This window comes from Lathyrus oleraceus, chromosome 2 (assembly GCF_024323335.1).
Source record: "Lathyrus oleraceus cultivar Zhongwan6 chromosome 2, CAAS_Psat_ZW6_1.0, whole genome shotgun sequence".
In the NCBI taxonomy this organism is placed as follows: domain Eukaryota; kingdom Viridiplantae; phylum Streptophyta; class Magnoliopsida; order Fabales; family Fabaceae; genus Lathyrus; species Lathyrus oleraceus.
This window is the reverse complement of record NC_066580.1, coordinates 68,073,875-68,097,438: the sequence shown is the minus strand read 5'-3', so window position 1 is coordinate 68,097,438 and position 23,564 is coordinate 68,073,875. Positions and strand designations below refer to the sequence as shown.

General features: G+C 35.3%; 1 protein-coding gene and 1 long non-coding RNA gene across 2 annotated transcripts; one reads left to right on the top strand and one right to left on the bottom strand.

The window, feature by feature from the left end:
- The first annotated feature begins 14,621 nt into the window (after positions 1-14,621).
- On the top strand, positions 14,622-17,313 carry LOC127118138 (xylan O-acetyltransferase 1). Its single transcript, XM_051048283.1, has 5 exons — positions 14,622-15,523; positions 15,617-15,788; positions 16,061-16,269; positions 16,367-16,525; positions 16,642-17,313. The coding sequence occupies exons 1-5, from the start codon at positions 14,859-14,861 to the stop codon at positions 16,988-16,990; spliced, it is 1,554 nt and encodes a 517-aa protein (XP_050904240.1). The 5' UTR covers positions 14,622-14,858; the 3' UTR covers positions 16,991-17,313.
- Positions 17,314-21,497: 4,184 nt separating this feature from the next.
- On the bottom strand, positions 21,498-23,227 carry LOC127121123 (uncharacterized). The gene is made up of 3 exons (XR_007803322.1): positions 23,126-23,227; positions 22,179-22,970; positions 21,498-21,848 (listed from the first exon to the last, which is right to left on the bottom strand). It is a non-coding gene; the product is annotated as an uncharacterized LOC127121123 (long non-coding RNA).
- Positions 23,228-23,564: the final 337 nt, after the last annotated feature.

Genomic DNA, 23,564 nt, shown 5'->3' with positions numbered 1-23,564 from the left:
CAATTAATCAGGGAGATCAAGTGGTCCACGTTTTTTTTCTATTTTCTGATTTTATTTTATTTGGTTTATTTTCATTAATTCATATTAATTTTAATATTGATCCAAAAAATATGAGAGTTTCACCAAAAAAATTTCGATATCATTTAAAGAAATATCAACAACGGTTTGAAGAGCGGTAAGCCCTAAATGCGGAGCACTATGGGTTATCCCCAAGCAGTGGGAGTAATCCCTATTTCACCCTAGGCAACGTTTCAGTAGCTGAGTTTTGTTGGTTTCCCCAGCCGAGTTTGTTGGCCTGCTTTGAGTTGTAGGCGTATTGTTTCGGCAGTTTGTATGGTTTCAGCAGATTTTGCTTCTCCGCAAGTCGTCAGAGTTACTCCTGACTTTGAGCAGCTATTGTGTTAATCCCCTGCAGGGTTGTCTCCCATTTGATATGGTATTGACCTAAAATTCCTCGCAGAGTTTGTAGCAGTTTCAGCAGATCCTCTCCTTTTGCTTTACCTAGCTAGGATTGAGCATTCAAGACGTTTGTTTGATTTCTCTCCGGCAGTTGCTTTCCTCCCGTGAGGATTGGCTAGGGGTTGTATCGATGATTCAAACTAGTGACACTTGTATCCTTTATGATCGTCTTGTTAGCATAATCATCATATATACATATACACTCATATAATTTCATTATTTCATTATTGCACTTCATGATTCATTGCTCATTTTGATCCTCTGCTATGGTGGTATACTTTTTCCTCATGCAGATGTGGTTTATCTGTCCTCCTTCAACTGTAGAGTGTCATCTCATTAAGCAGAAAGACTTTAATCTTTCTCCTTTCCCCATTGATTTATTTCCTCGTGGATGATCATCATTTCAGTTTCCTCCCCAGTTGATTATCTGGATGGAACCACTCCCATTAAGTTATATCCTCATTGGGTTGAGTCCTTTGATTGACCTTTTCTTTCTGGATCTTACCTAGATAGATGCTTTTGATCCCCTAAGATCCTATTACCTAGTAACTGTTAATATTATTCTCATGTTTGTCACTTTTGCCCAATACCCGACAAGAGCAACCTTTGTTTCCCCAGCGGATTCGTTTCCACGTCTCCCAGAAAGTATATCCTTGATATGTTCATCCTAACCGATGCCGGATATTTTCTTCCCTTGTTTGAGTCTATCCTTGATATGTTCATCCTAAGCGGTGACGGATATTCTCTCCTTTTGGTATTCTACCCAGTAATTGGTATTCGTAATCCCTATTTTGTTCCCCAGAGAGTCAATCCTTGATATGTTCACCCTAATCGGTGACGGATTTCCTTCTCTTTGTGGTATTCTACCCAGTAACCGGTAGTTATAAATCCTGTTTTTCCCCTTTGCAGAGTTTATCCTTGATATGTTCATCCTAACCGATGACAGATATTCTCTTTTTGGTATTCTATCCAATAACTGATAGATGTAATCCTTATTTTCCCCTATGAGTCTATCCTTGATACTTTCATCCTAATCGGTGACGGATATTCTCTTTTTGGTATTCTACCTAGCATTCGATAGATGTAATTCCTTATTTTTCAGGAAGTTTATCCTTGATATGTTTATCTTAACCGATGACGGATATCCTCCCTAGAATCCCCAGGCAAGTCTATCCTTGATATGTTCATCCTAACTAATGACAAATTTTCTTTCCTTCGAGTCTATCCTTGATATGTTCACTTTAACCAGTGATGAATATTCTCCCTCGTCGGTCTTCTGCCCAGTAACTAGTAGTTGTAAATCCTATTTTTGGCTTTCCCCAACATTTTATTCTTACCCAGTAACCTGTAATGAATACACCTCCTAGTTGCCTTCAGCGAGTCATCCTTGATATGTTTACCCTAAACGGTAACGGATGTCCTCGCTGACAGATTTTGTTATCTCCTTACCCAGTAACCGGTAATGGATAATATATTTCTGCTCCTCCTGTTGAAGATCTTTTTGTCCCCAGTTGAGTTTGAGCGCGCATTTCCTTAGTGAAATCATTGTTTCCTGTTCGGTTCGAGTATTTCAGCTTGGTCCTGATCTACCTGTTTCCCCTGCAGATGTTCCTGTTATTCCCCGGCTGAGTCGTTCCATTGATTTATTTTCATGGAGTCCCTCGAGTCCCCCAGTTGTTTTTAAGTCGTAGCATGGCCTACGCATAAACCTTTTTCCCCAGAGTCTTTGTCTCCCCAGTGAGTTTTCCTTATGGAATGTAGTATACTCCTGTTGGACTTTCAGTCTCTCCGGATTCTTTTCCTTTGTGGCAACATTTCTCCACAAATATTATTTCAACATTTCATATCATATGCATCATGAGGTCTCTTAGGGACCAAAATTTGTTTCTATATGTTGTTATTTAAGCCCATTCTACTAAGTCGATGCGAAAATCTTAACCTTCATCTCCTCAGTTAGAACGTCCTTAAATAGGGGCAGCTGTAAGACCCTAATTTAACCCTAAGATCCCTCATGTTATCTCATCATATACATTGGCATTGGGATCACATCTTGGCATCCTCCTTACTCCTCATTCATTGGGTTTGCATTTGGAGAGATCACCGAGCACCATTTGATTATATCATACTTTGTATTTTATCATTTTTACTAACCAAAATACCAAAAATATGTCTTTGTATAAACTAACCCTTTTGTAGGTAGGGCATGTGCTCACCTTTGATCTATCAAGATCACATCTAGGGTTTAAGACCCTCAGTGTAAGAAGTTCAATCAAGATTTGGTTTACTATGGATCTAAGCATCATATATGAATCCTCATTATCTCCACATGTTATTTTGATCAAAAAATCATCAAGAGTTTGGAGTTGGTTTGCCTTGGAAACCCTAATTCATCTAGGTATCTTGTGTAACTTCTTCAACAAGCTTCTTCACCAATTGATCAAATATTTCAAGGGATACTTCAAATTTCATCATCTTATGCATATTTTATCCTCCATGAGTCCCAAAAGTCAAGAGAATATCAAGCTAGCAAGATGGTTCATGGTGGTTGACTAGAGGAATTCATCTAATCAAAACTGGGGTCCCTAGACCCTATCTCCTACATTGTTTGTCATATGAAAATGATTCCAAGAACAAATTTACTCTAAATGACATTCCAAACAACTTTCATGTTGAGGTCAAGGTCTACTTTTGCTTGAAAAGACATTTTTTATGGTGAAATATTATAGGTCATTTTGTCTAAACCCTAATTTGGAGGTCAACTTCCCAAGACCATAGCATGATCAATTTTTATAAGATGAAAGATATTCAAGTTGAACAATCCAATTCAATATGTCTACTTCAACTTTGATGTTTGTCGTATGAGCAAATTCAACTTCTATATGCATGTCATATGAGGATACATTATAGGTCATTTTGGACCAATGCCATTGAACAAGTGATTTTCCTCAACTTCAAAAATGCATAACGCCTTCAGGTGTTAAACATAAAAGTTGTTCCTCTTGATTTAACCTTTCCAAAAAGTTCAATTTCATCCCATTTGGACAAAGTATGAGTGACTTACGTATGGATTGAACTTGGATGACCATTTGGCATAATTGAACTTGCATTCCTCATACACAATTGCATGGCTTACCAATGTGACTTCAGCAATGTTTGTACTCATTTTTGGACCTGAAGAGATGATTACATGGGCCTATCACACGCCCATGCATCCATGCAATGTACATTTCTATTTTTGGAACTTAATTTTAAGTGTTCATTTAGCAATCATTTGGCTATAAATAGAGCCCTTCATGCTCATAATAAAGGACCCTGCGCGCCAGCTTTGAATCCCTAGCTCCAAACCATTTCATTCAAAGGATAACCTTGAGAATTTCCATTAGAAATTGAGTTTGAATCTCCATTGTTTTGAGATTCAAATCTTCAAGAGTCTTGTGCCTTTTGTTGATTCAATTCCATTCCATCAAGTGTCCAGAGCAAGATCAAGAGCAATTAGAAGCAAGATTGTGTTCATACAGACCTGCATTGAAGGTATTTTTCAGAATTTTTCATCTCTTCGATTCTCACTCAATTCTCCATAATTCTTCTTGATCTTTGGTTGTCTGAAGTTCTACCAATGTAGGCAACAATATTGAGTTGCTTTGAGGTCAAATCGAAGTAACTCAGATCAAGATCCTTAAATTTCAACTCCCTGTATCTTTCAATATACTTGGAGTTAGGAGAAAATGAGGCCTGATTCGACCTCCTGAGCATTTTTACTTTAAATTCATGTCCTACTTTTTTATTTTGGTGATGTTTGAGAGTGAACCAGTCTGGTGAGGCTCACCGGAGAAGGAGACCGGAGCTTTGGCTCCGGTGGTGTGTTGGCCTTCATCTGAGCGATAGGATCCCTTTTAAATGTTCTAATCTCACGCGTTGGTTCCGAATACCATATATGCAGCGCTTTGACTCATGTCCATGATGGAATGCGTGTTAAGGACCACTTGATCTCCCACCTCAATTAATCAGGGAGATCAAGTGGTCCACGTTTTTTTTCTATTTTCTGATTTTATTTTATTTGGTTTATTTTCATTAATTCATATTAATTTTAATATTGATCCAAAAAAATATGAGAGTTTCACCAAAAAAATTTAAATAAATTCCTCTTTCATTTTCTGAATTAAAATTATTTTTTGGATCATTATTAATATTTTTCATGATTTAATTGTTTTTGTGAATATTTTTAATTGTTTAAAAATAGGTTTAAGTTTCCAAAATTAATGATTTTTTTTCTCCAAGGTCCTTTGACCTATGATAAATCTCATGGCCATTTATTTGGTATTTTGATGAGGTTTTAGGATTTTGACCAACCATAATTTAATTTAATGCATTTTTTAATTGATTTTTATTGTTTAATTGCAAAATAAATTGTGTTGAGCTTTTGAAATTGACTTGTTGAGTTTGACTTGTGTTGTTGGCTCTTGGTCAAGGTTGATTTGACTTTGTTGAGTTAAAATCATTGGGTTTAGGGGATTGATGAAATGTACATTTCATCTCCCAAAATGAATAAATGATTTTAATTTGATAAAAGTCATCCTTTGACCAATTTGTGTTGATTCCATTTCTCCTCCCTCTTCATCTCAATCCCATTCTCTTCTCATTCATTTCATGGACCTATGATGTCTCTATATCCTAAGGCTAGTTGATTACAAAATCAACATAAGTGTGGATGAGATTAGGTCCACCCCTTTTGCATATTCTTTTAAGTGTGATATGTTTTAGGAGTATGGTTCATAATATCATATCTCTAACATGCATTAACACTAAAATTTCTATTGCCCGATCTCAAATAGGTGTGACTTCTACATAAGTCTAATTACAATTGCTTAACATAGCGCTAAATTTGTGACACAAAAAGGCATAGCATTCTAGTAAGTGAGATTGTAAGTCTCCCCTCTTTCATGGTATTGTGTGGAAACTTGGCATTTTTCCCTTCCTTTGGAAGATGTCTTGGTTCAAGGATTCATGCTTGTGAATAGTGGGTTGAGTGTTCTCCAAAGAATGACTTAAACAAAACATAAGTAAAAGCAATACTAACCTCTAATCAACTAACAACTAACATTTAATTTCAAGCCATTTACTTTTATGTACTTTAATTTTAGGTCTTTATTCACTTGCCATTATCCATACCATTTAACTTGTTTACTTTAATGTCATTTTCACTTTACTCATTTGAGCCTTATCTTGTGATTATATTATGATTGTATATACTTGCTTGTGTTTGTGGTCTTTTGACCTTAATGTACATAATAACAACAAAAACCTTAAAAGACATTTGTGTGGACCGTTGGATTTGATCTGAGACATTGGACTTAGAATTAGGCAACACTCCCTATGCAAAAGGACTTGGCCAATGCCAACTTTCATGAAACCAAGTGCTTGTGAATTGAAACTTCATCTGATTCAAGTATTGAATATCCATTTGAGTTCATCTTCTAAATGGTCTTATTGAAGTTGTTACTTTGTATAAGACCCCAATTTTGTCCCTAAGATCCCTCATGGCATCATATCATAACATTGCATAGCCTCAAGGATCATTGGACACCTTGCTTTCTTCCCTGTGGGTGGGATATCTCTTTGAGAGGGGTTCTTGATCACCAAGCATTGCTTGTATTTGTATATCATTGCTTTTCTTTTAATCACTAACCAAAATGTACAAAAATATGTCATTAACATTTGTCTTGCAGCTTAAGCAGTCAACAGGTCAATGCATCAGGTGAATTCATGGTACAAAGGGCAGATGGTATTTTCTTGAGATATGGATCATGTGATCATCATATGGAGCTTATGTGAGCTAAAGGTTCATTTTGGACCAATTCCCCAAGTGGTTGAAGCTCAAATTCATCAGAATATTTTCAGGTCATCTAAAGACCTATGCCAGTCAACTGAAAAGTCAACTGTGGGTTTTGAATTGAGAAATTGAGTTTCTTCATCCCATTCATGTCCAAAAAATTCTTATTCATCATGTCAAACATCAATGTTGAAGAATTTGAGGTCAAGTCAAAAGTTTCCAAAAATGGAAAGTGACCTGTAATTTCAAGTTTCCGAAAATGGAAAGTTTTTGGTCCAAACTTCAACTCAACTTTCCAACATCAAAGAAGCTTCAAATGAATTTTTGTACAACATGAAAGTTGAAGATCTCTCTCTCCCATTTCCAAAAAGTCTAAGATCATGAGCATCTGATGAATGGTTGAGGAGATATGATCCAATCATTGCCAAGTGTGCATGGAACTTCAAAAGGCCATAACTTTTGATTCATAACTCCAAATTTGGTGCCTCTTTTTCTAAAATACTTCTCATGACATGAAGTTTCCAAAACATTCATCACATTGCATAAATTTCCATCACATGATCATTTGCTATTCCATGCCCATTTTGGAGGGAATTTCAAAAATTTGAAAATGGTGCATTACATGAACCAATTTCCATTGCCATTGTGTTTGAAAAATGTTTTAAGTAAATTTAACCATGCAGTTGGCACTGTTCACGTATGCATGCTTCATACACCACCAATTTTCATTTTTTTGCCATACACCTTATTTGCACTTAATTTCAACTAAGCATGGTTAATTTGGATTAAGAGTGGATTAGGACTTCATATATATTCATAATCATAACAGAATTGAGGAGGATTCTAGATCTAGATCTCAAAATTCTCTCTCCCTCCAAAATTTTCTTCTAATCAAAAATTCAAAAATCTTCAAAGAACCTTGCAATATTCTTCCATATTCTTGTTCTCTGGTGTGAATTGAGTGCAGATCAAGTTTTGGATTGTTGAATTCGAGCAAGAATCAAGCATAGCAAGTTCATGAAGGTGAAGATGGAAGTTGATTGTTGAGCTGGATCTAAGCCACTACAAGCCTCAATTACTACACAAAGCTTCAAGATAACATCTCAGGAGTTGATTTGGATCGTTTGGAGTCTTGAATCGTGCATTTCAAGAAGCTGCTCTTCAAGAGGTTCAATTTTCGAATCTCATAATTCTTCAATTCATTAACATGTTCATGTAGATCTTTCTTTGCTGATAATTTTGAGCTAAAATTCACATGATTTGGTGCATTATTGAGTGAGATACGTGTGATTAAAGTTTTGTGCATCAAACTTCTTTTGCTCGATTCTCTCTGTTCATGATGAATTAGGATTAGATAATGCTTGATCTGTAATCTCCATTGCATGAGGATTCGAATGGTGTATTAATTTTGAAATTCTGCAAAAAAAAATTGTTGAGAGCATTGTTCCTCCACCGTCTTCACGAAGAAGACGGTGGTTTCCGCCTGTTTCACCGCCGTCTGGTTATTACTGTGACTGTGTTAGGGTTTTGTACGTTGGCATGCCACGCGAGCGCTTCGCTGGCCTTTCCATTGGCCAGCATCCTTTTGACTTTGCCACATGCGCGCTTGACCGCTGACTGGATAAGCCAGCGCATTAGTGAAACGCCTGCGTTTCATATGTTCCAGCCTTCGATTCTTGGCTCAGGCAAATTTTCTTCAGCGCGCCTCATTTAATTTGTACCAGCTTCGATTCCTGGCGCCACCACATTTTCAAATTAATCTTCATTTTTGCCTTTCCCTCCAATTTCTATATGCCATGATCCATTTCATTTCAATTTTTTTGTTAACTTTGAAAATTCATAATAAATTGAAAAATGATCCAAATAATTCCTGGTTTTTTGCTACTTGATCCTTAGAATGTCTTCTATTTTGTGGTGTTGATTTCTGAAGTTGTGCATGGCTGGATTTTGAATTATGTTAGGATGATTGAACATGTATGCTCTTGTGACATTGCCTTGTTCTTTCCATTGTGAAATGCTTGATATTGATCCAAATGCCATGAAATTTTGCATGATTGTTCCTAACATGTTGATGGATGTTTGAGGCTTGATTGTGCATTTTTCTATTTTTTCATTTCTGTTTTATGCACATGTTTGTATGGTGTGACAATGTGTGTCACACAATTGGATGTCTTACTTGTGCCATTTTATTTTCATATCAAATGAGCTTCTCTGTTTATGATTTTTGGTATGATGATTCTATTGGACATGTTGTATGCTCATAAAAATTTCCAGAATTGTTTGAGTCATTTCTGTTTTAATATGAAATTTTGATTCATGATGATCATTTGTGAGCTTTGAATTTGCCTTTGCCTTTTCTTGCACATGAAATAGACTTGCTTAATGCTTTTGATTTGGTCCTTTTTAGGACATGTTCATGATTGATTAAAGATGATTCATGTTGAGTTTTAGATTCTGTTTTGGATTTTTTTTCTTCACTTTTGACCCTAGGCTTTGACCTAGGGGTTGGAACTCACATTTGAAGCTTTGAATTTCAGGTTCAAGCATCCAATTTACATGATTGAGGTTGCCTCATCATTTGAGTGTGGATATTTGCTATTGGTTGCTAACATTTGGTTGTTTTGTAGGCTTTGATGATAGCTCACCTGAGTTGTTTGGCTTACATGTTGTATATTGGGATTGTCTGTTTGTTGCTAATTGTTGTCTGTTTGTCTGAACATTATACTGATTGTTTGGTTGTTTGCACAGGTACTTTAGTAGCTTTAACTCATCACTTGAGTTGCTTTGCTTTGCTTGTGGTTGGAATACCACTTAGGTAAATTCCTATTCTCCATGTAGTCTGGAAGATCTTCCATGTTATTTTGGTAGGCACCTGTCTGAAGCCCTCCTTAAGAGGCCATGTCTTTGTTTGTTTAATGTTGTACCAAGCAGGTTAAGTCCTCTTAAGAGGCAATTGGCAGATAGAAGGGATGTGCAATCCATCCCCTGCTATTCAGTTGTGTCTTTCATCTTGCTCACACCATGTGTTGATGCAATTTGAATAAAAACCCAAAATCTTGTACATAGAGTCAGTCATTATGGAATAGAGTTCCTCATTCTGGACTCCCACACATTCTTTGATTCAAGCTCACCCAGGCCGGGTTAAGAGCTATGAGGCATAACCCTCATCTCCATTTCATCTGCTCACCCTAACTCTCAATGTTAGAGGTTAAGAGCCTGACTACCCATTCTAGTATTTGGCTTGTTTGTCAAGGTTGATATGACCCCTTGACTAAAGCCCAACCTTGCTTGAGCCTATTGATTGTGTATAGTGTGTGATAATTGACCACTTGTTTGCTTACTTGTCCATTTGTGCATAATTGTTTGTGTGTGCCTTGTGCATTGTTTTCATCTTTGAGTATTAATTGTACATCATTTCATGATCATTGTTCATACTTTGTGACATTTTGTTTTGTCCATTAAGGAGTCAATTGTAAGTCCAGCTATTGGCATTTGTTTCCTGTGATCTGGTAGGAGTTGGAACTAAGACCATTGATTGGCTTTCCATTTCCTAGGAGTCGAGTGTAAGACCATTTATTGGCAACTTGTTTCCTCTTGCTTATTGCATTTGTTTTCTTTGCTTTGTGAGGCTAGTGTAAGTCCATTGATTAGCATCTGGTTTCCATCTTCATTTTGTGGAGTCAGGTATAAGACCATTGATTGGCACTCCATTTCCTATTTTTATCTTGTGAGGAGTCAGATGTAAGACCATTGATTGGCTATCTGTTTCCTGTGATCATTTTGTGGAGTCAGGTATAAGACCATTGATTGGCAACTTGTTTCCTATTTTGTTTCTTTTTGTGGAGTTGGATATAAGACCATTTATTGGCCATCTGTTTCCATCTTTATCTCTTTTTTGAACCTTGCTTGTTAGCTTTGCTTGTTGCCTTTTTCCAAAGGAATCACTTGGATCATCTACATATGATTTCAAGAGGTGAACTCCTAAGAAGTTCTATTCCTCATTCCCCACCTTTTGTTTCCTTACAACCTTCACTTGCATTTATGACCCAAACCAGAAAACTTTGTGCAAACATTTTCACTTCTTTTCAAACTAGAAACCTAGGCCTTAAGCCTCTGGTTTTCAAACTTCATTTTCACAATACTTCTTATGAATTGAATCTAATACCAACTTTGACCATCTTTTGTGAATATTCCTAAATGGTTAATTTCACTCACTCAATTGCTTTTGTGGATTTTGTCCACTTCTTGATAAGTTTTCATACATTAGCCATAGATCTCAATTATCTTAGTGGTTGATGTGAATCTCATCTTTTGTCCTTAGTGAATGAATTGTAAGACTTCCTTGCTTATTATAGGGTTAGTCCCTCACTAGCAAGTTGAAGCTTTTCTCACATGGTGGACTTGTGGTTGTATAGGTTGAGTTTTCTCCCATGGATAATGAAAGACCTTAGGGCTTTTGTTTAAAATCAATCCACTTACTTTTTGGAAATCTTTTAGCCGAACTACGAGGTTTTGGTCCTGTAAAGGTACGTAGGCAATGGTTATCCATCCAAACACAAAAATAATAAAAATTGTATATTCTTCTCTCATCCTCCCAATCAATGTTTGCACAATAAATATTTTCATAAACATTACCTTTTACAACAAGTTGTGAAAAGGGTTCCCTAGGAGTACCTAGGATGCATTGGGTGCCTAACACCTTCCCTTTGCATAATTACCCCCTTTCCCAGATCTCTGTACCTCTTTTATTAGTTTTCTTTGTAAAACTTCTTAGGCTTTTGTTCGCTTTCTAGCCATTCCTTTGGATAAATAGAAGTGCGATGGCGACTCTATCTTTGTATACTTTACTTTTGATTTAGTCAATAAATCATAAAGTGACGAATACACCGCTACACTTTGAACATATGCCTAGTGACTATCTTTGAGTTCATCTGATACATGGGAGTTTATGAAGAAAGTCATAGAGTTGCTAATCTTGGATGGGGCTATCTTTATTTGATGCCTTGCTCTTCATCTTGCTATTTGTGTATTGATATTGCTTGATTCTAAAGTCCAAGGGAAAATTGGGTTTCTATGTGACATTCTTGTCTATTGGATTGCATCCCATTGGTCAGATCTTTTCAACTCTTAACTTTTAATTTTTGCTTAGGATTAGTCTCTTCATCTGCCCCACTTCTTTAATTTCAAATCTCTTCCTCCTTTTAAAATCTTATTTGCTTGTGTTTTTTAACTTAGACCATATTGCAAATTAGAAACTTTGGCCTTATGCCATTGCATTTTTAAAATCTTTTCTTAATCAAGCTTGTAAATGAACCTAACTATACTTGACTTAAAATTTCAAAAGACAAAAAGAACTAACACTCATTCAAACCTTCATAGGCCTTTTGTGCCTTTGTCAAACTTAAACTTTTGTTAAAAGCAATGCATTCATTTTGAAATTGTTACCACGAACTACGAGGTTTTAATCCCTCAGTTTATGTTGGTACGTAGGCACAAGTCCGAAGGTCTTTTCAAACACAAAAATATAATTAATGAATTCTTTTCTCATCCCTCCACTCTATTTATTACAAACATCATTTTTGTACAAAAACACATATGCACACAAAAAAGGGCTTCCTAGGAGTACCTAGGACACTTTGGGTGTTGACACCTTCCCTCTATGTAACCAACCCCCTTACCTGTAATCTCTGACATTTTATTAGTTTTGATTTGAAAACTTCTTATCTTTGGGTTTTGTTCGTACTTTTCCCTTTTCCCTTGGAAACAATAAAATCGCGGTGGCGACTCTGGTTTAATTGACGTCTAGCTTATCCATAGCTTGATGGTCATGAATTTACCGCTACAGTTCCATATTGCAAACATGATCGAAAGTGGCATATTTTGGAGGTATATGTTACCATGTGATTTTCAACTCAAGTTATACCTAAACCCACTAAGCCTAGTTTTAAGGAATCATCATAACAGATCCACAAGATTAGGATCACTTTCTCTTCAAAACATTTTTAAAATCACGAAAAGGGTTTACAGTTAGCATTTTGACATGAAAGTGTGATATAAAGGTGGTGACTTTGACTCGCCTATCAGGTGTTTTTGGACTTAGCCTATGTTTGTCTTAGTGTTAGAAACCAAAAACCTGATGTTTAGATATAAGCTCCAATTACTAGCTTCTGTATTTTCGCGGTAAAAGTGCATTGGAATGTGATTTTATTGACGCAAACGTCAATCTAAACATATTGTTAGTATTTTTCTTGAGTCCAAGGAATAAGTGACCTAAAGACATTACGACACCACACTACAAAAATTCGACAGAGAAGCTCTTTGACAAAGGTAGTAAGAGTTTGTAAAGACGTTTTCAATAATATGAGCAGTTTAGAGGCAGTTCGAAGACCAAAGACACATGGAAATGTATCAAAAAACAAGAGATTGTGTAGTAGGGCACGTGTCGAGTCTTAGAGAAGTAATCGTTATCGACGGTTATTGATGTATTTTGTATATAAGTCGATTTCATTCATGTAACAGGGATTCATAATTTTTCATTAGTATTCTTCATCGAACTCGAGTATCCAAGTTACAATGAGAAAACAGTTTGTAAGAAATGTATGAATCTGCATCCATCTTTTAATTCTTTTATTCAAGCATTGTACTCGATTGATCTTTATCATTTACTTTATTTTTCCAAGTAATTATGCACTTTACTCTTAAAGTTTCTATTCATTATCCTTCATCGTCTTTATTGGAATTTCTATCCCATTTCTCTACATCCTAACATCAAATACCCAAGCACAAACACATTTTATCTAACGTTTTTTTGCATAATATATCATAAAATAATTCGAATTTAATCTTTCAAAAGAATTAAAATTTGTGATTGTTTATCAAAAATAAGATAAACTGATGCAAATAAATATCAATTTTTTATATTACATTGTCAATCCACAAATTAACTCTAATTTATTAATTTTAAACTATTAAAACATCTTGGAATTTTGTTTACTATAAAAATGAATGTCACACAACTCAAAGAAGAAACTTAGAAGAAAGGATTCAAACCCTACATATAACTAATCTCAAACATTTGTTTACTTTATTGTAGAATTAGTTGACTGACTCAAAAGACTTATATTGGAATCTAGACATTGCTGTTGGAGTGGGCTTCTCTACACAACACTTTACCATAACCATCAAGAATTACTTCCTTCCTTGCAATCCGAAACTGAAACTGTAAGACAACAACATTGTGTCCACCAAAAACCACCAAACCCTCTCACCTGACTGAGACTACTACCAACTTTGAAAGCTTTGAAATCACTCCTTTGTATCCCTCTCCCTCACGTATTGCCTCCACATTCAAAGTAGTTGAAATTGCCAGCAGATCAAGAGGAATTACTAATAATAAATCTATGTATTTAGTCCTCATGTAGAATTATCTCAAATATATTGTTTTTTTTAATTAGTAGGACCACAAAGTCAGTAGAGAGACTAATAATTAAAAATTCAAAAGTTTATAAATGCAAAAAAAACACATGTAGGGCCAATTTGTTTTTTTTTAAATGAGTTTTATAAAAAAAAATTAAATAGTAAAAAAATTATATTTATTTTTTATAAATTAAAAACTTAATTTTGACACTAATAACAGAAAACATATTCAAAATCATACATTTTTCCAAAAATATATATTAAAAAATATTTTTTATGAAAAGCTATTCAAAATAATAAATAATTTTTTAAAATTTTGATATTCAAAAAAATTTATAATGAAAGAATAAAATAAATAAAATAACATTCTAAAAAAATATTTAAACAATTTTTTATTTAAAGTATTTATAAAAAAAAATATTCAAACAAAAGATATAACACTATAAAAAAATATAAAAAACATGCCCATAATTTTATAATTTTTTTATAAAACATAAAATACAGCAAAATGACCTAACCCATTTGACTCAAGAAATTTGGCATACATAACAATGGTTTATGGAAGGACAAAAATTAATAATTTTTTTTTGAATAATCAAGTGGTTGAAATTCATTTTATAACTGATGCGAGTTTGAATCCGCATGCGAGTTCAGATTCGCGCTGCATCAAATATTTCTATAAAGATGTCGATTGAATTGTTGAATTATGTAACAAACTATTATAAATTCACACACACACAATGATAAATATTAGGATTTGAATTCGGATAATTACCGATATATAAAAAAATCTAGTTAAGACAGTATTTGCATTTAATTGTATATCTTTATTGTAGTTTATAAAAAACATTTTAGAAGTAAACAATAAAGGAGGCTTGAGTTTAAAGGTGGGATCACATACATAACTCCTCATATTTTAACAGGAACATGATTGAGAGATCAGCCACAAAATAGTTCCTGCTTGAGTACTTAGAAAGACAACAATCAACCAATAATCTTGTTCTATATTCTTTGATAACATCATTTCACCAAACACCAAATAAACAAACACAACCAAAAATCATATGTCTCTCTTTTCTTTCTCTATATTTCTACCACTTTCCTCTTCCTCTTTCCTCAGTCATTTTTCTCTTTTCTCTTTTTCCTCTCTATCATGCAGCCTCTTCGTCGTAAGACTCCTCTTTTCAACTCAGAAATAGGAGCAATGAAGGGTCGCAAGAACAGTAACCTTTCCATTTTTGTAGTGGTTTTTTCCATTTTCCTCTTTGGGATATTCATGTACAACGAAGATGTTAAATCAATAGCTGAATTCCCATTCTCAAGGCCTAAAGTTCAAGAAACCCACCAAGAAAATTCCAAAAAGGTTGAGTCTTTACATAAGGAGACAGAGAAAGTGGTTGTTGTAGAAGAAGACAGTACTGTTGTTGATGATACCAAGAAAGATGCTGTTGTGGAGGAAACTGTTACAGAAACTGTTGCTAAAAACTCAAGAACTAAACTTGAGAAAAGTGAGGATGGTGATGAGGATTCTGATGAACAACAAGAACATGTTGAGGTGAAAAAGGTTGTGATGACAGAGAAAGAAGAGAAGATTGAATTGTTGGAAGAAGAGGAAGAAGATGAAGAAGAGGTTGAGTTGCCACCAAAAGAGTGTGACTTGTTCAATGGGGAATGGGTTTTAGATAACATGACACATCCTTTGTATAAAGAAGAAGAATGTGAATTTCTCACTTCTCAAGTTACATGTATGAGGAATGGAAGACGTGATTCTTTGTATCAGAACTGGAAATGGCAACCTAGAGATTGCTCTATGCCAAAGTATGCAATATTTTTTTTTATTTTATTTTAAAAATTTCTTTTATGTTGATGAATATCCTTAATGTTTGCATTTTTGTGTACTTGTTATTTAAGGTTCAAGCCAAGGTTGTTGTTTAAGAAGATAAGAGGGAAAAGAGTGATGTTTGTTGGAGACTCTCTGAATAGAAACCAATGGGAATCAATGGTTTGTATGGTTCAGTCTGTGGTTTCTTCTGATAAGAAGACATGGTACAAGACTGGTTCTCTTGCAATCTTGAAAATTGAGGTTTGTTGTTTTCCTTTTTCATCTTTATGTGCTATAATGAGCATAAACATTTTGTACATTTGTGGGGTGGACCACTCTAAATTTGAGGACAAAATGGAATTGTTTCAAAACCAAGTTACGACACCTTTTATTTTGCCTTAGTGATAGCAAGATCTGGCTTTACTAGATTGAGACAGTATTTTGGCTGTTCAGAAAGAACATGTTGTGTCGGCAATATCAAGGATTTGTTTTATTCAATGTTGCTTAGGATGCACTCTTTGTTGTTTATGTAGGAGCCAGAGAATGTAATTACTACGGTGGAATTCTACTGGTCCCCATTTCTTGTAGAATCAAATTCAGATGATCCAAATATGCATAGCATATTGAACCGAATAATAATGCCTGAATCAATTGAAAAGCATGGGGTGAATTGGAAGAATGCAGATTATCTTATCTTTAATACCTACATATGGTGGATGAACACTTTCAATATGAAAGTATTGTAAGCACACTAACCATATTCTGTATTCCTTTTTCTTTTTACTTCATTTAATGTTTGAAACGAGTTGGTGAAACTTATATGGATTTGTGTGTAATAGACGAGGATCGTTCGATGAAGGGGCGACGGAATATGATGAAGTCCCTAGGCCAGAAGCATATGAGAGAGTGATGAGGACATGGTCAAAATGGGTGGATGAACACATTGACCCAAATAGAACCAAAGTTTTCTTCACTGGCACGTCACCTCTTCATATCAAGTAATGATTATATCTCATTTTTATGCTTTCTAATCTTTGACAGAGTACTTTACCTTTAAGCTTTAACAGAATTGGTCTTTGCATTCAATGTTTACGATTAACCATTTGATTTTTAGGAGTGAGGATTGGAACAACCCTGATGGCATAAAATGTGCTAAAGAAACAACTCCAGTTTTGAATACGTCGACCCCGTTGAATGTGGGCACGGATCGTCGCCTTTTTGTCATCGCCAACAATGTGACAAAATCAATGAAGGTTCCAGTGTACTTTATTAACATCACAACGTTATCGGAGTATAGAAAAGATGCACATACTTCTGTTTATACAATACGGCAAGGAAAGATGCTTACACCTGAACAACAAGCTGATCCAACTACTTATGCAGATTGTATTCATTGGTGTTTACCAGGATTACCAGACATTTGGAATGAGTTCCTTTATACGCAAATCATCTCTCAATCTTGACGAATAACGTACAGATATATCTTCATACACAATACATTTTTCTTTTTTTACTTAATTGTTATTATTTCTCCTTTTACTTAAGAAGAAAGCTTGTCCTTTTTTTTCACTTGCACGCCTCAACTTTTGTTGTTTCTGTCAGTTTTTGTAATTTTTGAGCCACTTTTTTATTAGGTTTTTAGGAGTTGGGCAATTTTTTTGTTACCCTTTTACTTCATCAAGTTTATTTGTTAAGCCAATTTAGCACACCAAGAACATAAATTGTACAATGAATCCTTGTTCCTTGAATGAAGAAAAAATAAAGCTCGAAGGTTTTGTTTAGTTAACTTTCCTAGTTTCATTGCGTGTAATACAAATGATGTTTTGTATGCACAATTGGAAGGCAATAACATTGCAGAAGATACCTCTAATTTTACTTCCATCAAATTCAATATAAAAATGGAATACTATAAAAATTCGGAAGAGATTGGGAAATACCTGTTAGTTATATTACTGGCTGTTAATACCTGTTGAATATGTTTGATTACGAAATTTTTAAATTGAAACTGCAATGTAACCAAAATTTAGCAAATTTAAATAACTTCAATGCTATTGCACAATTTTGTAGTTATATGTTGCTAACTATTTAGTGAAAGACTATACGTTTACCTTTAAATGTCTTTTTTGAACAAATTTGTAAATACCATACAGAAATAAAACTAGAAACATTTTAAATCTTAAACATGATTAAAAAATAATACACTTTATTGAAAAAAAATAGGTAAAAGTTGTTATATTTTATTCGTGAGTCTTAAGCTGGTTTATATAATGAAGATACAATTATTATAATTGATTTTCTCTTTAATGGAGAATAAAGAAAAATAAAGATAGTATTAAAGACACGAATAAAACCGGAAATAATATATTTTTCAACACCCCCTCAAGTTGGTGCATAGATATCTATCATGTCCAACTTATCTATAAAATACTCAAAAGTAGGCCTTGTCAAACTTTTGGTCAGGATATCCGCAGTTTGTTGACTTGAAGTCACGAAAGGTAGACATATGATTCCCGCATCTAACTTCTCCTTTATGAAGTGTCGATCAATCTCGATATGTTTGGTTCTATCATGTTGAACTAGATTATGAGCTACGCTAATAGCAGCTTTACTGTCAGAGTACAATTTCAATGGAAGCTCAATTTTCATCTTAAGTTCTTCTAGAACTCTAAGGATCCATAATCCTTCACAAATACCTTGAGAAATAGCTCTAAACTCGGCCTCTGCACTACTCCTTGCTACAACTCCTTGTTTCTTACTCCTTCATGTCACAAGATTACCCCAAACATAGGTTATCCAGAGGTTGATCTTCTATCTGTGATTGAACCTGCCCAATCGGCATCGGTGAAGATAGACACATTTTTTTCACTAGTCTTCTTAAAAATATTCCTTTTCCAGGATTTCCCTTCAAATATCTCAGTATCCTATAGACTGCCTCAAGATGTTCCTCGAAAGGAGAATGCATAAACTGACTCATTACACTAACTGAAAAAGCAATATCAGGTCGGGTGTGTGACAAATAAATCAGTTTCCCAACCAATCTCTGATATCTCCCAGTATCAACAAAAACATTATCTTCTCCCTAAAGTTTAGCATTAGGATCCATAGGGGTATCGCCATGACGACATCCACCCATTCTTGTTTCTTTCAACAAATCTATAATGTATTTCTGCTGTGAAACCACAATACCATTTTTTAACCGAGCAACCTCCATACCTAGAAAATATCTCATGAATCACAGGTCCTTGATTTCAAAGTCTACTATCAATTTCTCTTTTACTCTTGTCATTTCCGCTGCATCGTCTCCAGTAAGGACAATATCATCGACATAAACAATCAGGACAACAATTTTCCCATTGTGGGAGAATTTTGTGAATAAGGTGTGGTCAGCCTGTCCTTGGATGTACCCTTGTTTCTTCATGGATTGAGTGAATTTTTCAAACCAGGCTCTAGGGGACTGCTTTAATCCATACAAAGACTTATTTAGTTTGCACACATTTGATCCAAATTTGTTTTCAAATCCAAGAGGAATGTCCATATATACTTCTTCTTCTAGATCGCCATTAAGAAGGGCATTCTTAACATCTAACTGATAGAAATGTCAATCCATGTTAGCAGCAAGAGACAAAAGAATTCTGACAGTGTTCAATTTTACAATAGGAGCAAATGTCTCTGAGTAATCTATACCATAGGTCTGAGTAAAGCCTTTAGCCACCAAGCGAGTTTTGTACCTTTCAATTGATCCATCTGAATTATACTTCACAGTAAACACCCATTTGCATCCAACTGTCTTCTTGCCATCTGGTAGTGACATGACACTCCAAGTTTTGTTCTTTTCAAGAGCTTTCATCTCCTCAAAGACAGTTTTCCTCCACTTTGGAATTTCTAGAGCAACCTGTACACTTTTTGGAATTTTTACACTAGACAATTTTGAAGTGAAGGCAGACATAGATGAAGACAAATTTGAATATGATATAAAATTGGACATGGGATGTTTAGTGCAAGATCTGATAGGTTTTCTAATGGCAACAGGATCATATATATCAGGATACAAAATACGACTCTCACAAACAGAGATAGACTTACCTTTTCTTTTGTTAGGAAAATGATCATTCCCCGGTTCAGATTCCTGGCAGTGTTGAGATGTGGACTTGTCCTTTCCTTTATGGTGTTTTTTCACAAAAACCTTTCCTTTCCAAATCCTATTTCCTAATTCAAATTTGTTTTGTTGAAGTGACTCATTATTTTGTGGCATTTCAATTAGATCATCATTATCATCGTTTTCAGGATTCTCATTGTTTTCTACAAGAGAAAATGTAGGCTCGAATTCAGAAGGTTCCTTAATCATGACAGGAGTAGGATCAGATAAAGAATCATGGTCATTTTCTGTTGGTGCAGGTGTAAAAATCTTAGAATTTTGTGATATTGGTTTGAAATTGGTTCTGCAACATTAAAACAAAATTCTTTACAGCCTGACAAACATTTGATTTCCCCTTTAACAAGTACACCCAACATACTCTTGTATGGTCATCTATAAATGTGATAAACCATTTTTTGAGAGAGAGTGTACTTGTACGGTTAGGGCCCCAAACATCACTGTGTATAATAGAAAAAGGTTTTGATGGTTTATAAGGTTGTATTGAAAACTGGAAACGGTGATGCTTTGCAAATTCGCATGCTTCATATTTAAACGAAGAAAAGTTCTTATTGTGAAATATCTTAGGAAACAAGTGTTTTAAGTAACGAAAACTATGATGGACTAATCTTAAATGTCATACCATACATCTTTATTATTCAAAACAAAAAAAAAAGACTCAAAGCAGGAACTTATTGTTTTTGAAGGTAGTTGTGATGCAAATCCAATGTCAAGATAATAGAGTCCTCCACTCTCCTTAACACTGCTGTCATACCCCGATTTTGGTCCTGAATTTTTTATTTTGTTTGGCACTTGGCCTAAAAATTCATTTGCATACATTCATTCCCAACTCCATATTTTTGTTGCACATTGATCATTGTCTATACCTTTTTGATCATGGTGCTTTTGACTATAAAATGGATTTTAATCATTTGACTTTTGAATTTTTCAATTTGATTTTAATTTCGAATTAAGTTTAATTCCAATTTTCAATTTAATCTTAATTGTTTATTTTACCAATGATTCAAACTCTAATCGATTTTAATTCCCGAATGAATGTTAGAGTTGGTATCCAAGTAATTTCAAATGAATTATAGATTAATTTGTTTTTAATTTGGTTTTTGCTGATTTGTTATTATTAATTAAATTGATATTCAAACTAATATTGGATTATTCCTAAAAAATCCACATCCATTTTCATTATCCATTTGGAACCAAAATCCATTTCATATCCATTTCACATCCAAATCCATTCAATCATAAAAATTAACCAATTAACCCAAAGGTCATTAATCCAAAACAATTATTCAAAGAAAAACAAATCCCAATTCCAAAAGAGTGATTCTACTAAGATCTGAATGATACTTGTGTATATGATGAAGACTCAAGTTATGCAAAGAGTATGTCACTTTATTTTCTTTATCCTACAAATACTTCATACAACCAATAATGGAAGAAAGTAAGACATGGAAACAAAATTGTTCTCTTAAACTAAACCGAGTTCAATACAAAGTGCCACTTGGTGGAGTTTAAGCCATCTTCTTGCTAGAAGCCAACTGGATCTTAGGCTCCTTTTTGACGGATTTTGCAGGCTACCTTCTTTGTCCATTGGAGTGTACGCTCTTGGCTTGGGCTGTCCTCCCAACACCGCCAACAAAGTTGCAAAACTACAACCTGCAACACAAGGACAGTTACCATCCATGATAAATACCAAATCGTTCATGCACAAATGGAGGCTTTATTACCAATATGGAAAATTTCAGTTTGAATGTGGAAAGCCGATTATCTTTATCAGTACAGAACATTACGCACTAATAGTAAAAGGAGTTTGAGTGCATTATGGGGAAAGCTAACAGTTGAAGTATTGGTGCGAAACTTGGATGTCGCTCTTGAAGAGCGGAATCGCTTGAAGGAATTAATTGGTTTAAAAATAAATAAATTATGTTCATCACCTAAAATCAGCCGTTGTTGTACCAGCCGATAGAGCAACAGCAGCAAGTTCTGCTCTCTTTCTCTACATCCTTCTAGGCCTTGGGCAACCGACGACCGAGAAGATGGAATCTGCAGTGTTTAGCTTACCAGGTTCTATCGCCGGCACATTCTGCAGCCAATACTTTGAGAGGAGCAGTAAGACAATTAGCATATCATTGTCTTTTTCAACTGAGTTGCCCACGAGTATGTTTGTGAACCTGCAAAACAAATTACGCAATAGCAAAGAGTTACCAATGTGATGATTAAAAGTGGTAAAAGAAAGGAACAATCCCTGAGTAAATTTTGAGCTATAAAAATCTGACTGTGATTCGATTTTAAGGCAAATGATCTTTCTGGTTTTATTCCATCAATTATTAACATCATTTCCAAATTGGAATTTTTGAGTCTTTCCTCTGATAAACTAATTGACAAGACCATAATGACAATTGTGAACATCACATCTCTTGGAAGATTTGCGCTAATCAAAATCAGTTTACCGGTCCGGTTCTTTTTGGAGTTACAGAATATCTCAGTTCATTGAATCTTACCGATAATCATTCATCCGAGCCCTTTCCCGGAGGCCTTTTATCTCCACCACAGTTAGCGCTTGTCGATTTGTCCTATAACTGGTTGCAAGGGCCTGTACCTGTGAGCATGTTAGAAACCCAAGGAATGACTGAATCTGCAAGCAAGAATAGAGGTTGTGTTGAAATCATGTCACGCAAGCGAAGCAAGGCCCAATCATGTCAATGCTTCCACCTGTTTAAATTAGTTCTTTAAGCGTTATGAGGAAGTGTTTGAAAGTCGCAATGAGAAAGAAGTAAGAGCAGATTATGATACAATGAACACTTTACCGGTATTGAAGACTCCATCTCCGATGAAGAGGCAAGCGTCTGAGCTTTACACAAGAAGGACTTTCATGAGGTTCCAAGAGGATTTGGATCGGCACGCCAACATTCATGGCATCCAAAACCAAAGCACGATCATTCGTCTCATCATATGAAGCCAAGGCTGCAGCTGTAGAAATTGAAAGCCGTCTGCAGTTTGGATCAAAACTCAGTAAAATCATCAAGAAGAAAAAGCTTACCTTCGTCAGCTAGCAGAAATTGAGGCAATGGCGGCATCAAAGAGAGTGATTCCAAGGGAAGAGTGGGAGGGGAAGCTGAATAACATCAAGATACAGTGATAATGTAGCAATACCCCAGGAATTTGTAAACTCATCTATTGAGTCTGGTGCTGGTGTACAATACGGAAGGGCTGCAAATGAACTTACTCACAACCAGAATGTGCCAGTTATACCATTGGTTTGTGATGGAACATCTAAGGTTGCCTTCCAAGACCTGCATAACGAAAAAACGTAACAGTCATTGAATGAAGAAACCAATGCTCCATTTTCACTGCAGTAACACAGGTAATTAATTAAAACAGTAAGAATCCAAAGTTTCCCAATTTGGAATTGAGACAAAAACGTAGAAGAAAGCAAAACCCAGTTTACCTGTTCCAACCCAAGCATCGATTAGGGCGACCGAACCCTGACCACCCAGAAGGGGGTTTTGCAGGATACTCTTTTGAGCTCCATATGCCATCCTGAAAACCCTAATTCGTAGAGGATAAATAGTGAAGGGATTAGTGAGGAGAGGGGAGGCTACAATTCGAAAACGAAAAAATTGAGGCGGAAAAGAATCTCAAAAAACCCAAAATCCCAAATCAGAAAACCAGCGTTTAAAGAGGGGAAAGGAGGACTCAAGCGTTACCTGAGCTCGCCGTCACCGTCGAAGGTAAGCCCTTTTCAACCGCCCTTGCCTCTGTTTGCATGTAGAGTAAAGTTTGAGAGAGGGAGGTTGGACGCGAGAGAGACGATTGGGTAAAGTCGAGGACGATTGAGTTTGATAGAGAATGAGTGTTTGAGTTTGTGAGTGAGATTGGGAGAAGAG

Excerpts from the sequence above, each read along its gene's own strand:
- LOC127118138 (XM_051048283.1), top strand. The coding sequence starts at position 14,859 with ATGCAGCCTCTTCGTCGTAAGACTCCTCTTTTCAACTCAGAAATAGGA. Across the intron at positions 15,524-15,616 it reads AGAGATTGCTCTATGCCAAA|GTTCAAGCCAAGGTTGTTGT; the intron begins GTATGCAATATT and ends TTGTTATTTAAG. Across the intron at positions 16,270-16,366 it reads ACTTTCAATATGAAAGTATT|ACGAGGATCGTTCGATGAAG; the intron begins GTAAGCACACTA and ends TGTGTGTAATAG.